General features: G+C 43.0%; 2 protein-coding genes across 2 annotated transcripts in view; both read right to left on the bottom strand.

The window, feature by feature from the left end:
- Positions 1-908, bottom strand: part of pigg (phosphatidylinositol glycan anchor biosynthesis class G) — a 57,380-nt gene extending 56,472 nt beyond the window's left edge. The window contains exon 1 of the mRNA XM_056600427.1: positions 502-908. Within this exon, the coding sequence (XP_056456402.1) occupies positions 502-655 (154 nt within the window). The 5' untranslated portion in view covers positions 656-908. The remainder of the gene's footprint in view (positions 1-501) is intronic.
- A 178-nt stretch (positions 909-1,086) lies between these two features.
- On the bottom strand, positions 1,087-13,917 carry guf1 (GTP binding elongation factor GUF1). Its single transcript, XM_056601004.1, has 17 exons — positions 13,481-13,917; positions 12,936-13,047; positions 12,393-12,541; positions 12,039-12,119; positions 10,926-11,003; positions 10,480-10,563; positions 9,920-9,984; positions 9,570-9,773; positions 9,074-9,213; positions 8,067-8,190; positions 6,403-6,535; positions 5,269-5,412; positions 4,577-4,710; positions 4,241-4,342; positions 2,357-2,476; positions 1,859-1,895; positions 1,087-1,758 (listed from the first exon to the last, which is right to left on the bottom strand). The coding sequence occupies exons 1-17, from the start codon at positions 13,673-13,675 to the stop codon at positions 1,624-1,626; spliced, it is 2,037 nt and encodes a 678-aa protein (XP_056456979.1). The 5' UTR covers positions 13,676-13,917; the 3' UTR covers positions 1,087-1,623.
- Between the last annotated feature and the right edge of the window lie 2,140 nt (positions 13,918-16,057).

Below are 16,057 nucleotides of genomic sequence, written 5' to 3'. Positions count from 1 at the left end.
CGCTTTTCTAACCAGTGGCCAAAGCGACTTTCAACCATTCATACACACATTCACACACCGACGGCGGAGTCAACAATGCAAGGCGACAGCCAGCTCGTCGGGAGCATTCAGGGTGAGGTGTCTTGTCTTGCTCAGGGACACCTCAACACTCGGCTTGGAGGAGCCAGGGATCGAACTAGCATCCATCTGGTTACCAGCCAACCCGCCCTACCTCCCAAGCCACATGCCGACCCAAAACACATCATATCATGGCTGTTTTTATTGGTCGTTGACAGCAGAGGCAATATGCAAAGAGCGGAGATGAGGTGCAGGACTGTGATGCATTAGGGTTTCAGAGCAGAGATGAGGAGCAGTAATACATAGGGTCTCAGAACAGAGATGAGAGGCAGGTAGACTGTGATGCATTAGGGTCTCAGACCAGAGATGAGAGGCAGGTAGACTGTGATGCATTAGGGTTTAGGACAAGAGATGAGGAGCAGGCTGTATGAAGGTGTCACCCACCTGTCAGGGGCTCGGCGGGCAGGTCTGACAGCTTGTTCTTGGCTGAGACGGAGGACTTCACCGGCACAGGGAAGAAGCCCCGGAGGAAGAGTGCAATGCCCAAAACCTGGGCCATCATTATGAACGAAGTGAACACAGACGTTCGGATCTTCATGTTGACGTTTGACTCGTAGTGAGGAGGTTTAAAGAAGAGATGTGGTCAGCTAGCAAGAGGCAATGAAATGTCTGCAGACTATATACAAATGTCAATTAAATAATTTCCCATATTTATATGCATAAACAGCATATTAGAAATCGAAACGAACGGCGTTCTACTAGGTGAAATAATAGGTTTGCGGCCGAGATTAAATAAGGAGCGAGCATTGAGATTAAGCTTTATCCAAATGTTATGAGCTGCTTCCGGGTACTCTGCAACTACGGATGGTGTTTAGACTCAAACAGAACCAGTGCGCGCGTCCCGTCTCCAGCGAATAGGTTTCTGAACTGGCTGTACAGGTCACACTACTGGAAGTTTGCATCATTGTTTGTCACACCTGAATTAATAATAATTAATAATCGAAAAATATATAAATTCCTATGATTGATGATCAAGGCCAATTTGATTATAGAAATGTTTTCTTTAGGATAATTATATCAGTCATAGTGCATAAAAAAAAAATCCCTCTGAGCTTGTCAGGTGACTTATATATTCAGTTATTCCAGCATGTTTAACCCTCTTTCCTACTCAACACAAAGATTTATCACAATATAAAGAAATAACATGTAATAATCTTTTATTTCTCAATTGTCCAGTTTCAGCCCAAAAACGTATCCCTTCATAAAAAAATAGGGTTACTAGCATGGATGAATTTTAAACCACCAATGGTTGGACAAACGAGTTGTATTCATTCACATTTGCATTTAGCAGACGCTTTTATCCAAACCGACTTACAATAGGTAGATTTGTCAGAGAAGGTTAAATCTCTTCAACCATCTCTTCAACCTCCTTGTATTCAACTCCTAAACGTCCGGGGACAGTGGAAGGAGCACACATCACACAAATTGTAGCAGCAGTATAGTCATTTATTGGGGTCAGAGACACTCCCTCTGGTCTTCCATAATTAAGCCCCTCAGAGCGTGAGTCTACTTGTCGGTCCTCTTGAGGACGTTGATGAAGGCGTCTTTGGGAACGTCAATGTTCCCGATGCGCCGCATCTTCTTCTTGCCCTCCGCTTGCCTCTTGAGCAGCTTCAGCTTGCGGGTGATGTCCCCGCCATACTGCGGACACAAACACACGCAACGACAACGTCTTTAAACGGTCCGCAGCGCCTCAAGGTTCAAAGGTTTTCCGAAAAGATGCCTTTTCGGTTCTACTTACACATTTGGCGAGGACGTTTTTTCTAAACGGCTTTATCCTAAAAACAAGACACAAAACCAAATTTATGGATTTAACACAATATCTCGATATTGTAATAAAAAATAGCTACTGTATTTCGTTTTCCAGAATATGTGACAGTCTTATTATTACAGTCATATCTGGCTATTTACTTAAGCATTTACTTTAGAATCTATTTTAGTATTATTTTATTGTATGTTATCCTGTACTTTCCACTGCTGCTGGGCTGTTGTAACAAAGGATTAACAAAGGATTAATAAAGTTGTTATTGATCTATCTATTTGCTGACAGAGTAAAAACAGACTTCTTCAGGACGTCCTGTCCAGAACACACTACTTCAGGACGTCCTGTCCAGAACACACTACTTCAGGACGTCCTGTCCCAAACACACTACTTCAGGACGTCCTGTCCAGAACACACTACTTCTTCAGGACGTCCTGTCCCAAACACTTCGCCCAAACCCCAGATCTCGTCTCTCACGTCTCTCTTGCGATGACCTTGCTCCCGATGGCTGCTTGGACAGCGATCTCAAACATCTGCCTGGGTATGGAGCCTTTGAGACGCTCACACATGGCCTTCCCCATGCTGTAGGCCCTCTGTCTGGGGATTTAGAACCAAATAAAAGGTATGATGTATGATATGGAGAAAGAAGCTCTTGTGATCAACTTGGAATCCTCCTTTCCTCGAAAACCCCAAGTCACCATTAAAGGGGTGATATCATGCTTTTACGACTTTTCCCTTTGCTTTAGATTGTTCTAGGCCATTTGTATACATGTTTTACTTCTGGTTAGCTAGAAAAATATAAGTCCGAGCCAGGGGGAGTCTCGCACCGACCGAGAACGCCCCTCAATAAGTGTGTGAAACAGCCCGTTTTGCTCAAACTTTACCTCTGTGCAGAAGTTGTACCTCCCGGCTACCTGCTATGTTTATAACTTCTGATTTTGCTGACACACGCGAAAAAAAGCGTTCGACCAATCGCAACAGAGAGTACGTGCTGACCAATCAAAGCAGACTGGGCTACCCGGGAGGGGGGCTTTAAAGCGACATGATACAAATCAGACCGTTTTTGAAAGATGCTGAAATTGGTTCTGCAGAAATGACCTGTGTGAGAATAATAAGGGGTATTTCTTACATAGAGGCATAAAATCATCCTAATAGTACCCCCAAATGCAATTATTAACCCTCAGAAAGCATGATATGGGATCTATGAGCATCCAAGAGGAACTGAATGTGCTTTACTCCCCTGATTATGAGATAATGGTTTATTATTCTGCCGTCATTCAATCAGACTTAAAATCTGGCGGTCATGATAAGCTGTCATCCTCATTGATTACATCACGATGCCAATCAAAGATATTCAGTGAAAAAAAGAATAATCTCCCAGCCCTTGAAGAGCACGTCTTCAACTCCCACCATGTCTGAACCGAAGACATGGTGGAACATCTCAAAGCAAAGGGCCCCTCTAAAAGGATCTACTCTGCTTAACAGGGCGTCCTGGCCTTGCTTGTGCCTGCTGGTCACGTATCATAACTTTTGACAGCTCTGGCATCCGCCTGTAAAGAGACAGACTGCGGCGTGATTGGCACGTCGCCTAGAAACGAGCAGCGGACCGGGAGGTGTGATTGGCCAGGCTTCAGGGAGCAGGCCGCTTGCTGGCCTAGTGTAGCGCCCTTCAATTAGCTTAGCGGCTAGGGTAATACATTAAATACAGATTGGCCCATCCCACTTTTTTTTGCAAGCATCTTAGTGAGAACGTCCTTGTGGAGGGAAGGTTAAAGAAGGAAAGCTCTCCGCCCATCTTGGTGTGTGAGTGCCCAGTAAGGCACCATGTTCTACACAATCCCATTATATTAATGTGGTTGGTTTATGCTTATTCAATTCAATTACATTTAGCCAACGTGTTATATATTATATTAACATGTTTTGTCTTTACTTAAGTCAATTACATTAAGCCAATGTGTTATATATTATATTAACAGCTTTGTTTTCTCTTTACTTAACTCCATTACATTTAGCCAACGTGTTATGCATTAAATTAACATGTTTCACTTTCTCTTAATTTAAGTAGATTACATTAGGCAATGTGTTATATATTATATAAAAAAATAAAAATTCTCCCTATTTAAGTCAATTACATTTAGCCAACGTGTTTTATATATATATATATATATATATATATATTCTGACAATGAAGGATTATATTGGAAATTAATGATTTTGAGAAACTGAAAGCCTAAAAACTGATTCAGGAAAAAACCATAGCTTTATCAATAAAATATTTATATGGGATTTTTTGGGGGGATTTTTATACAACATCCTATAAAACAATGTATTTTTATACATAATCTAAAACGGAAGAAGTACCTGTGCACAATCATGGTGAGCTCCTCTACAGATTTCCCATTCAGCAGAATATCCATCTTGATCAGATCAGCAGCCTGGTAGCCTGCATTCTCATAATCAAAGCTGTGGAGGGGAACACAAAGACTCATCCTCATCGATTAGACAATAAAATTCCCATAGCAAAGCTTTGGGTTCGGGTATTAATGTTGAGTTAATAACAGGTGTGTTCAACTCGTCCTTAACTCAGTTACCGTCAGCTACAGTTAGTTTCCACATTAAACAATGCTGACCATATTTTATTCACTTCACATTCAATCCAAACGTGTATTATGTTTCTCCACCAGATTGTCCCATTACCTGGCATAACCGGACGACAAGGACTTGAGGAGATCGTAGAAATCCACCACGATTTCATTCAAAGGGAAGATGTACTTCATCATAACTCGATGCTCATCGATGTACAACATATTCTCCTGGGTCGCTCTGCGATTCTGCGACACAGAAGGACAGAGAGAGGTTGTTGATTGTTGCTCATTTAGTAGTTATATTAACAATATCATCAATAAGTGTATGAGTGTACGTTTTTTGAATGGATGCATCTCCTTTTCTACACAATAGGCCTACGTATCTAAAACGAAAGAAATTAATTAAAAATGCCAAAGGAAAATGAAAAAACAACAACACTACATGTTAAGGACTTTATTTGTGTCGCATAAACTTGTTTCATAAACTTGGGCAATATGTCCAAGAAGTTTGATTGTTGTAGCTTTAGCACAACATCACAGCCCACTAATATTTTTTCCCCAAGATCTGTAGCTCTCACTCAGCTACTATTTTCTATTTGTGTTTAGTTTGTTATTCTTGTTATGCTACCATTACATTCTGTCCCTTAATGCAGCCATTACACTCCTATCCATTCCTGGACGGAGGGATCCCTCTTTCTATGTTCCTTCTCAAGGTTTCTCCCCTGTTCATTTGAGTTGTTCCCTTGCCCTTTGTGCGGAGGGATGTCATAAAAGTATTGTAACATGTTCAGTATCGCAGTGTACCAGGCAGAGGCTCATGATCTGTCCGGTGAAGGTGTCCGGGGTGAGGATGGTTCCCACCACCATGGGCTCCAGGTACTCCGAGACCACCGAGCGCTCCGGGAACTGAGCCGGGTTCACGATGGTGATCTCCTCGCTACCGTGCTCCTGAGGACAAAACAGGACACGAAGCAAATCCCTCCCTTAGATGAACAGCATCCATCAACCAGCCTGTTAAAAACAAGGGAGAGAAGTTCACAGCCATAGACTCAGAGGTGCTTTAATATCTGAGAGTGGTAGAGGGAGAGAGCAGAAAAGAGTGTAAAAGAGCAGCATTTTGAAACGTTTCTCTGCCGCTAAGATGATTACGTGTGCGCTGATGTGATTGACAGGCAAGATGGATTGCAGTCAGGATGGAGAACACTGATTGGCCTGAAATGAGCCAGGCACGGTCTGAAGTCGAAAGAAGCGCATACGCAGATACGCATCTTGAAACAGATGTTCCGATCGATGTTCACTCACTCACAGCTGAAGGAAGACTATGGCATTTCTGAAAAATGACACTCAAATAATAGCGCTTAAATTTGACCTACAGCAACTTTAAAATAAAATAAACGATTGTAAGTGACCTTATATAGTTGTTATATTTTATACTATCTAATTAGTTTACTGTATTAATGTCATTACATATTTGATTGGACTCACTGGGAAACCTTGCTATCCAATTTGATGGAATACATTTTCTTCTTGCTCGGCCTGGTGGCAATAAGTGGATGTGTATTCCAGATTCTACAAGGTGCAATTTAGAATTTTACAGCATTTGAGTGCTTCAGATACTGCTCTTTTCCCCAGGACACTTTGTGTGAAACCGTTTTGGTTAATTGCCTTGTAAAAACAAGCATAGAAATGCATAAATTGTCCAAGTAATTGCGTCCAGTTTCGAGGCTTCTAAATGCCAAACTGGCTGAGGCGGGCTCTGGCGCCGCCTCAGAGCACCACTGCACTGCTGTCTCCCTCTCACTCTCTGGCTGTCTGTCCACGGGAATAGGAAGAGCTGACAGCAGCAGGGGGAACACTGCACTGCCCGTCAACCAGCACAGCACATCCCTGACAGCTCGATACGGGTCCATAGGAGCCTGGCTCTACCAGGATCCCTACCTTGATGAGTCTGGCTGACGACAGCCTGGCCTTGTAGGGCACGGTGGGGGCCGTCACCACCACGTTGGCGTTGTACTCCTGCTCCAGCCTCTGGTTGAACACCTCCATGTGGAGCAGGCCTAGGAAGCCCAGCCTGCAGGGACGGGGGTTTGGGGAGACAGGGAGGTTCATTTATTGGCTCATTGTTAAAATTCTACGTGATTCTCTGGATTTTCTGGTAAAACTACCACTTGCCCTGCGGGCGTCTTTGAAGTGTGTGTGTGTGTGTGTGTGTGTGTGTGTGTGTGTGTGTCTGTGTGTCTGTGTGTCTGTGTGTCTGTGTGTGTGTGTGTGTGTGTGTGTGTGTGTGTGTGTGTGTGAGAGAGCAAAAGAGAGAGAGACGAGGAGTTCTGACGGGGGGGGGGGGTGGGAGAGACGAGGAGTTCAGACGGGGGAAGTGGGGGGGGGCACTTATTCTGGCGGCCGTGTTTCCTATTAATCGCATCGTTTTCTGCATTACCAACGTTATCTATGAGCACAATCTATCATACTGAACTTTGGTAAAACGGTGGCCGACCGTCTTCTCTGTGCCAAATATCCCGCTGCTTCGGGTTTCCCTTTGACAGGCGCGCTGAGAGGAGGAGCGGGCGAATCCGCTGTTTATAAGTGCACCCGCGCACCGCTGGCATGAATGCGCGCTTGTCTCTGTGTGTGCGTGTTCATGTGTGTATGCATGTGTGCACGACAATGTCAGGGAGAAAGAGTGCTATGAGGAGATGAATGAACGGAACGATGTTTACATTAAAAAATCGCAGAAAAAGAAAAGAAAAAAAAGAAGCGGAATCAATTTGTGGTGCTCGGTGTTGATTCTGTGGCGTTGTGCCACACATTGGTCTATGTATGGGAAACACTGGTGTGTGCGTGTGTGTGTTAATCAACATAACTCTGTGTCATTTGTAAAGAGGAAGCATTTGCATATACTGATTATTATTAACTATTTAATCAAAGCAACCAGGCAGTATGATCCAATGAAATGGCACCATCGTGGGGAAGGTGAAGGTTATTGCAATTTCTATTGCATAATGTTTGCAGTTTGCTTTTGAAGATGATTTCATTTGTATTAATGTAGTTGTGTAGAAGTGCTGTGAGGTGATGTAAGCCACATCCCTTCCTGTGCAAGAGTATAACTCATTAAACAAAGACAGCTTTGAAATGAGGTTGTAATAGAATGAATGAAGGTAGACAATGAGCAGGGTTTAATCCAGGTTGAAGACAACAATCTCAGCAGTGTTTCTTCAGAGTTTGAGTACAGTACAATAGTAATCCGTATTACAGTACTGATGAGTAGCACAGTGGTAACATACACCTGGTCAGAGTTCACCAATTCTCTGCAGGGCAACCCCCTCCCAACCCTCTTACTTATTGTATGGTGTACTTAGTTATAGTACTTAGTAATGTAGCATCTTATCCTAGCTAATCTCTGTTGTGTACGGGTACTTGGTTAACCTAGCGTTTGTTAGTGCTTGGCACTTGGTTCTATGAACATCCTTACTGTACCGACAGCGATATATTGTTGTTTCACCTTCTTCTGACAAATTGACTTATGTAAGTCGGATAGAAGCGTCTGTTAAATGCCATAAATGTAAATACATACTATATACTATATGTGTGTATATAACGTGTACCTCCAGCCTGCTCCCAGGGCCATGCTGCTGTCCTTCTGCACCGTGACGCTGGAGTCGTTGAGCGTAAGTTTGTCTATGGCGCTGCGGAGGCCGGTGTACTCTGATTGGTCCATGGGATACATCCCTGGGTTACAATACGGAGACAGAGAGGTAAGGGAGAGAGACACTCAGGGACAGAGATGTTTGTGCCTCATTGGAGACAGAGGAGAGAGAGCTAGATGTGGGAGAGTCAAGTGATTCATTGAAGAACCGCAGGATTGTTTTCATTTGATTTCGGAGCTAGAAGTTTGCCTATAGCTATGCTATGCTAGGCTACGCTAGGCTATGCTATGGCCAAACCTCTGGGGGATAAGTGTAAAGTGCCTGGGCCAAGGGTCGGCATTGATTCCTGATTTGTGACGGACATATTCTTCCAAAGAGAAAACTAATTCCCAACTGGCAAGATGGAGTTTTCATAAGACTTTAATAATAATATTTCTATACTGGCAGGTCTACAGCGCGGGTTTGATTTTAAACCCTTACAGACACTTAGTCTAATGACGTTGGTGTCCTGAGAGGACTTTTTAAAGTGCCGTCCCACCGGCTCCAGGAAAAGCTTCACCAGGGCTGGCCAAGTTTATGCTTGCTGCTGGCCAAGGAGGGATGGACAATGGGAAGAGGATCCGGTCCTTTGAGTTACCAGGCCACTCCTGGATCCGAGTGGTCACATCCAGTTTGTTGTGGTTCCACAGGTCAGTTTGTTACCAGGAGGGATTCAACCATGTAACGCAGATCTCCCCCCTAATCAACAGGCTTTCTCAAAACTAATTTGAAGCACAAGACCTCTTTCAACCCAGATCTGACCTCATCTGCCATCAGACCATGGATGTTAATCTAAAGTCTGAGATTCAAGAATAACAACACAAGCTCCTCATGCGCTCACCACCTAATGGAGCGATTGCTTTATAGCATTGTAAATCCCATGTCTTATGTTGTGATGAGTGTTAGCGTAGCTGTGCGTCCCTCACCGGCGAACACCATGGCCTTGGCGGGCTTGAACCCGGGCAGGGCGTCCACGGGGTGCTGCTGGTGGTACAGCGTGTCCCCGATCTGAGCCTCCTTCACGTCCTTCATCCCCGCCACCATGTAGCCCACCTGCCCGGCGTACCTACACACACACACACACACACACACACACACACACACACACACACACACACACACACACACACACACACACACACACACACACACACACACACACACACACACACACACACAAATGAATGGGGCTATTGACTGGTTACCGTCATCTAGCGATTTATGTCCCGTCACTGGTCTGGCCCCAATATAAACACATTGCATTGTACTTAATGTAGCACTAAAATGGACACGCTAATTGTAAAAACAAACATTCATTATTCATCAAGTGCTTCATATGGTCGGTCTGGCTCAGACATAGCCTCTTGTTCCCAGAGTGAGAATGATTATCGAGCAGGGATAGGGGGGCGGGGGGGGGCTTACAGTCCGTCTGTGGGCTGCTCGTGCGGCCGGAGAAGCCCCAGCTCCTGCACCTCGTAGCTCTTCCCAAGGAACGCCGAAGCGATGCGGTCGCCTTTCCGCACCCGGCCCCCGAACACGGCCACGTTGGCCACGACCCCTCGGTAGTGGTCGAAGCCCGAGTCGAACACCAGCGCTTTGAAGACGTCGTCCTTAGAGGCCGTCGGCCTGCGGTCGATCAGGACGAAAAGGATAAATGTGAGCTTTCACCCGGGTACACACACACACACAGTCTGCCTGGTTTACAACAGTATGAGCAATAAATAAAGAATGGATACAAGGGAAGGACTTATGGGATAAGGGAGGCAACTCACGCAGGGACTCTCTCCACGACCTCCTGAAGCACTCGGTCAACATTGGTTCCAAGTTTAGCTGAAATCTAAAGGAAAGGTGAAATAATATTAACAATAAATGTTCAAAGTGGCGGAAGCTCCGTTTGACCTTTTTGAGTCAAAGTAAAAATCCGTAAAACATAAAAGCATGATAAAGCAACACCTAGGAATGGTAGGCAGAGAAAAACAACCTTTTCAAAAAGATCTACTAAAGGTATCAAAACCCATCAAAAACTATTTTTTCCAGGTCTTAAGTAATTCTATTCCAGTGATGAAGTGATAATGACCTATCATAGCCGACAGCTCCCTTTGTAATGTAAAGTGATGCGGTGCAATGGATCCTGCATCGCAATCGCTGTGTTGACAGGCTAAAAGTTCCCTTGATCAGATTTTTTCAGCGCCAGAGATGATGATAAGGCTGCAGGTGCACTCTGTCGACTAAGCAGAGGAGCTGTTCGCCCACGCGCTCTCTGTCTACCTCATCACCAAACCCCCGCTGAAAACCACAGAGGGGTGGAGTGCTGCGCGCGTTGTCGACGCACCCGTATACACTCCTCACGTGGAATGTCAAACACCTTCTCGATCTGGGCCTCGACCCTCTCTGGGTCTGCGTTTTTCAGATCGATCTGAAAAGAAGAAGATCCATAACATTGAGACACAACCCCTGATTCAGTTGTAGCAGGCCATCATTGTGTTTTCAATACTGCATTTGGCTTAATTATACTGAGACGAATGGGTCTTCCAACAATATGTGTAGTTCGAAATTAACCTAACATTTTCTGCATAGCAACACCCCACTCAGATATTGCAGCAGTTTAGGTGAGCTCCTTTGGTATCAGAATGGGATCAATGAAGATCAGTAGTGTAACAAACGGGCAACAACAACCATGCAACCTTTGTCCAGGTAACATAGAAAGAGACGTATTTCAGTAAATGACGAAAGGATGTCAAAGGTTGACAGCGTTCATAGTCAAGTAGCTAGAAGTACCTTATTGATGACAGGGATGATGGTCAGCCCGGCCTCAAAAGCGAGGTAGAAGTTAGCCACAGTCTGGGCCTGAATGCCCTGCAAAGCATCAACACAACATGATGTCGCCCTACATCCAATAGACACGATATTGTGTGTGTGTGTGTGTGTGTGTGTGTGTGTGTGTGTGTGTGTGTGTGTGTGTGTGTGTGTGTGTGTGAGTGTGTCTCTGTCTGTCTGTCTGTCTGTCTGTCTGTGTGTGCGTCTGTCTGTCAGGGTGTGTGTGTGAGTGTGTTTGTCTGTCAGTGTGTGTCTGTCTGTCTGTCAGGGTGTGTGTGTGTGTATGAGTGAGTGAGTATGTTTGTCTGTCAGGTTGTGTGTGTGTGTGTGTGTTTGCCTGTCTGTCTGTCTGTCTGACAGGGTGTGTGTGTGTGTGTGTGTGTCTGTCTGTCTGTCTTTCAAGGTGTGTGTGTGTGTGTGTGTGTGTGTGTGTGTGTGTGTGTGTGTGTGTGTGTGTGTGTGTGTGTGTGTGTGTGTGTGTGTGTGTGTGTGTGTGTGTGCGTTTCTGTGTGTGTATGAGTCAGGATGTGTTTTTGTGTGTGTGGGTGAGTCTGTCAGTGTGTGTGTGTGTTTGTGTGTGTGTGAGTCTGTCTGTGTGTGTGTGTGTGTGTGTTGTGCGTGTGCGTGTGTGTGTGTGCGTGTGTGTGTGAGTCTGTCAGTGTGTGTGTGTGTGAGTCTGTCAGTGTGTGTGAGTCTGTCAGTGTGTCTGTGTGTGTGTGTGTGTGTGTGTGTGTGTGTGTGTGTGTGTGTGTGTGTGTGTGTGTGTGTGTGTGTGTGTGTGTGTGTGTGTGTGTGTGTGTGTGTGTGTTGGCAGCAGGTACCTGGTTGGCATCGGCAATCAATAGAACACCTTGGCAAGTCAGTCAGGGTGTGTGTGTGTGTGTGTGTGAGTCTGTCAGTGTGTGTGTGTGTGTGTGTCTGTCAGTGTGTGTGTGTGTCAGTCAGGGTGTGTGTGTGTGTGTGTGTGTGTGTGTGTGTGTGTGTGTGTGTGTGTGTGTGTGTGTGTGTGTGTGTGTGTGTGTGTGTGTGTGTGTGTGTGTGTGTGTGTTGTGTGTGTGTGTTGGCAGCACGTACCTGGTTGGCATCGACAATCAATAGAACACCTTGGCAAGCAGATATCGATCTGGACACTTCATAACTAAAGTCAACATGACCCTGAGGAAAGCAACATAATCAAACTCAACATCAATGCATGAAGCATAAATCTGATGATACAAAAAATACCTCTGATAGTGAACTTTTTATGTGGATTCTGTTTTTAATTGTGACGGTTGATAAAATAGAAATAATAACCCATAAATAATCATTTCTTGTATAACAATTCCTTAACGTTGCTGCCACCTAGTGACAGAATAACTCAATGATTTGCGTACCTTTTTTTCTAACCCATTCTGCCCACACATTCAGCAGTGTAGGTGGTAGACGTACCGGTGTGTCAATGAGGTTAAGGAGATAGCGATGTCCCTTGTGGGTGTAGAACAGTGAGGCCGTCTGGGCCTTCACTGTGATGCCCCTCTCCCGCTCCACCTGCAGCTTGTCCAACACCTGCTTGTTCTTCTCCGTTGTTACTATTGCCCCTATTGCAGGATGAAATCAAAGTCATTCACTTTGAACAAGGTACAGGTTTACAGAGTAATTAAATTAGTTGTACTATTACTTCTTCCTAAGACTTTAACCCAATGTCTGTCAAAGTGGTATTGTGAATAGTAATACTGAAAGGGAGAACAATACAACACAACACTGATAAGACTAAGATCTAACTTAGTTACTTCTAACTTGCTCTTAACATATGTTTGAATATATTGCAAATGCTTATTTGGTATGTTATGAATTTGCTTCAATCTGTTTAATGTTGATTTGTTTTTGACAATAAAACGAACCAATTGCCAACAAGCTATTTTCCTGTGTATAAGAGTGTGTTGGCTTGGCTAATAATACATCTACAGCGTTCTGCCCAGCAGGTAAACCCACCTGTTATCTCCAGCAGCCGGTCAGCGAGGGTGCTTTTTCCATGATCAATGTGAGCAATGATGCTAAAATTTCTGATTCTTTCGACAGGGAACTTGGATAAATCCATAGCATCCTAAGAAAAAGAAGAAGCCTGTGAATAAATAAATAAATGAACTATTCACTGGCTAGTGCACCTTATTCTTTATGCATAACCAATGAACACATGTTCTCTAATGATTATCTCAATAGTCTTCCAGCAAACAGACATGGACGACTTTGATAAGCAAATGGTAAAATTGGGAGGGAAATCATTCAATGTTTATTCGTGTGGTAGAAAGGATATTTGAGCTTATTGGGCAGTTAGACATGGAGTGAGCGTATGAAATATCCCAGCAGACCCTGTCTGAGTGTTTAGCTGGAAGACCTTGAGAGAAGTCTCAACCAGGACAATAACGGCACAGATTGATCCTGAGAAAAGTCTAAATAAGGAAAGTTAACGGAACAGATTGATCCTGAGAGAAGTCTGGACCAGTACAGATAACGATACAGATTACTGACAGGATCACCTTGTCGCTCTGCGTGCTGATCGGCTGCACACTGCTGGAGAACACGGGGAGATGTTTCATCCATCGGTGTCTCAGCATTGTCTGCGTTATGCTGTAGCCTTGTATCTTCCTTTTGTACATTTTGAACTCCAATATGCGTCGAAACCAGGGTGTTTTAGAGCCCTGTTTCAGATGAGACAACGCCATTGTTGCCATTGAGGTTAATAAACCCTACACAGGCTTGCAGACTCGGTGGCAGTAATACAGTCACTTTGAACGAAGATCAATTTTAAGCTACTTGACAATTTGCATAGCGAAACTGGTTACAGTCAGAGAAATTGATGTTCAAAGATGGACCAAGAAATACTGTGCATTAAACGTATTTATTTTTATAAAATTCGTGCCCGCTGTCATAATAGCTGCACGATTTGTCCGGGCGCCGCCATTTTGGGGTGAGAGGTTGCGAGCAAGGAATGCTGGGAAATGGTGTTTTACATTCTTATGTTATTGCCAAGAATCATGTCAAATATAAATGTGAAAGGTGTGCGAAAGCCTTATGTGAGAGTAAAATATGATGTATGTGTGAAGTATAATAAATATGAATTCATGTATATCATATAACATATCATACTCGAATAATGATAGATATTAGGACGGTGCTCGTGAGTTGGAAAATCCCGCCTACAACCGGCAAACTGAGGGATAAAAATGGGTTGCGGTTGCTACGACAACAAAGCTCCCTTAAGCAGAATAGATAGAAAAGATTTAAGGCCCCTATTTCAAAGCCATCCTATCCCTTCTGGCAATAGCATCTATAATAAGAATCAAACATTAAATTCTTAACATTTATAATATCACAAACTGAATACGTCCAAATGACTTGAGTCAGACTGGAGCCATTCAGACATCATAATACCCAGCATTAAGCAAGCCAGACTCCATCAGTATTGATTTCTGTAAGCCCGCCCTGGTCAGCCTCTTAACTGGTTCTGGGGTGGTCTGAGGACACATTATGAAGAGAGCTTCCACACATAAGCACTTTGATTTGTGGTCCAACCCTTCAGCATCTCAGTTTCATAAAATCTAAACAAGGAAAATAAGAGTCAGCTTGGCTTACTAACTTCTTACGTACAATAAATAATAATAAGTCTATGAAGGTCTTCATAGGGTGAGGTAAAAATGTAATGTCTGTAATTTGAAAAGAAAAATGTAGACCGGTATGTGCGTCTTTATGAAGTATAATATATATTAGTATGAAGAATAATATGTATTTTTTTTAAGAATTTTGATATTTTGTTTATTAGAAACAATTGACATGTACATTAATCAACCATAAACTTCCTGAACAATCATTTATCTGGAATGTTTATTAAAGTATTCTGGGAGGACTTGAGAAAAACTATTTATAAATAATTAAATAAATAGACTTTACAAATAAATATTTGCAAATAAATTATGTATATATCTGTGTGTATATATATATATATATATATATATATATATATATATATATATATAATATATACAACTTCAGCTACATGCAAAGTATGATAAACTATCAAATTAGGCAAACAGTTTACTTGAAATAATGTTACCCATACTAAAATAGCTACAGAGAAGAGCTTGCAGATGTCTGCTGAGGGAAAAGGAAAATGTGTTGTATGCGTACTGAGATCAATATTATTATAATTTTTTTCATGAAAAATAACTTAAATAGCAGACAGGCTGACCAGTGTCTCAGCCAATCAAAACATCTTCACAACAAAAATGTGTGGTATCCGCTAACTAATTGACTAAACCCTTAAAACATGGATCAACGGAGAGTCGAGTTTGTGTTATGGTGAGTAATGCCTGCACCAAATACAAAGATACTAAAATAATTTATATAAAATATAAATATATTTTATTTTTGATGCAGGGGACATTCAGGATAGTCTGTCTACTCTGGAATGTCTTTAGTTTATCATAGGTTATATTTGATGTATATGTTATACATATGTTCTGCTGTAGTCAAACGACTATTAGAGGTCCAGTGTGTGAAACCTAGGTGGCCACTAGGGGTGCGGTTGTTGCCATTGTTTTAAAAGCGTCATTAGTTGTAATCACATCGAGGTTGATTTTTCAGTTTAAAAAATCACAATCAGTTATAATTTTCATAGACAGCATGGACACTGCACATGTTGCACCACATGGCGGAGATAACAACTTATTGTGTTTCTCAACACAGTCTTCTTGCAAAAAAACTTCATTCATAGATCATCATCACCATCTGATGTGTTGATCATTTGTCTCGATAGCAATCAACACTAAAAGCCAATGTTAACTTGCACTGCGGTACGTAAATGTTACTTTTGATTATATTTCAGTGAGCAGTTGTTTCACAAAAGTTTTGTTTTGGACACCAACTTTCGCACATTAATTCATTTTTTAAAGCACCCACACCCAATCATAATCCATCTCATCTGCAACCTTCCATTTGCTGCACCATTTTACACTTGAATTACAAAGTGTGTGAAGCTCCATTCTAATTGAATCCTAGGAAACAGGATGCCTCCGTGAATAGAAGGAGCATCATCCTCACAGGCTATATGAGGCGCG

This window comes from Gadus chalcogrammus, chromosome 10, assembly GCF_026213295.1.
Source record: "Gadus chalcogrammus isolate NIFS_2021 chromosome 10, NIFS_Gcha_1.0, whole genome shotgun sequence".
NCBI classification, from domain to species: Eukaryota; Metazoa; Chordata; class Actinopteri; order Gadiformes; family Gadidae; genus Gadus; species Gadus chalcogrammus.
The sequence above is the reverse complement of the archived record's forward strand: the minus strand, read 5'-3'. Positions and strand labels throughout refer to the sequence as shown.

Coding starts and splice junctions, on each gene's coding strand:
- guf1 (XM_056601004.1), bottom strand. CDS start 13,675: ATGGCAACAATGGCGTTGTCTCATCTGAAACAGGGCTCTAAAACACCC. Junction 4,343..4,576: donor TTGTCGTCCGGTTATGCCAG/GTAATGGGACAA, acceptor TCCCCTCCACAG/CTTTGATTATGAGAATGCAG. Junction 1,896..2,356: donor AAGGTCATCGCAAGAGAGAC/GTGAGAGACGAG, acceptor TCTTGTTTTTAG/GATAAAGCCGTTTAGAAAAA.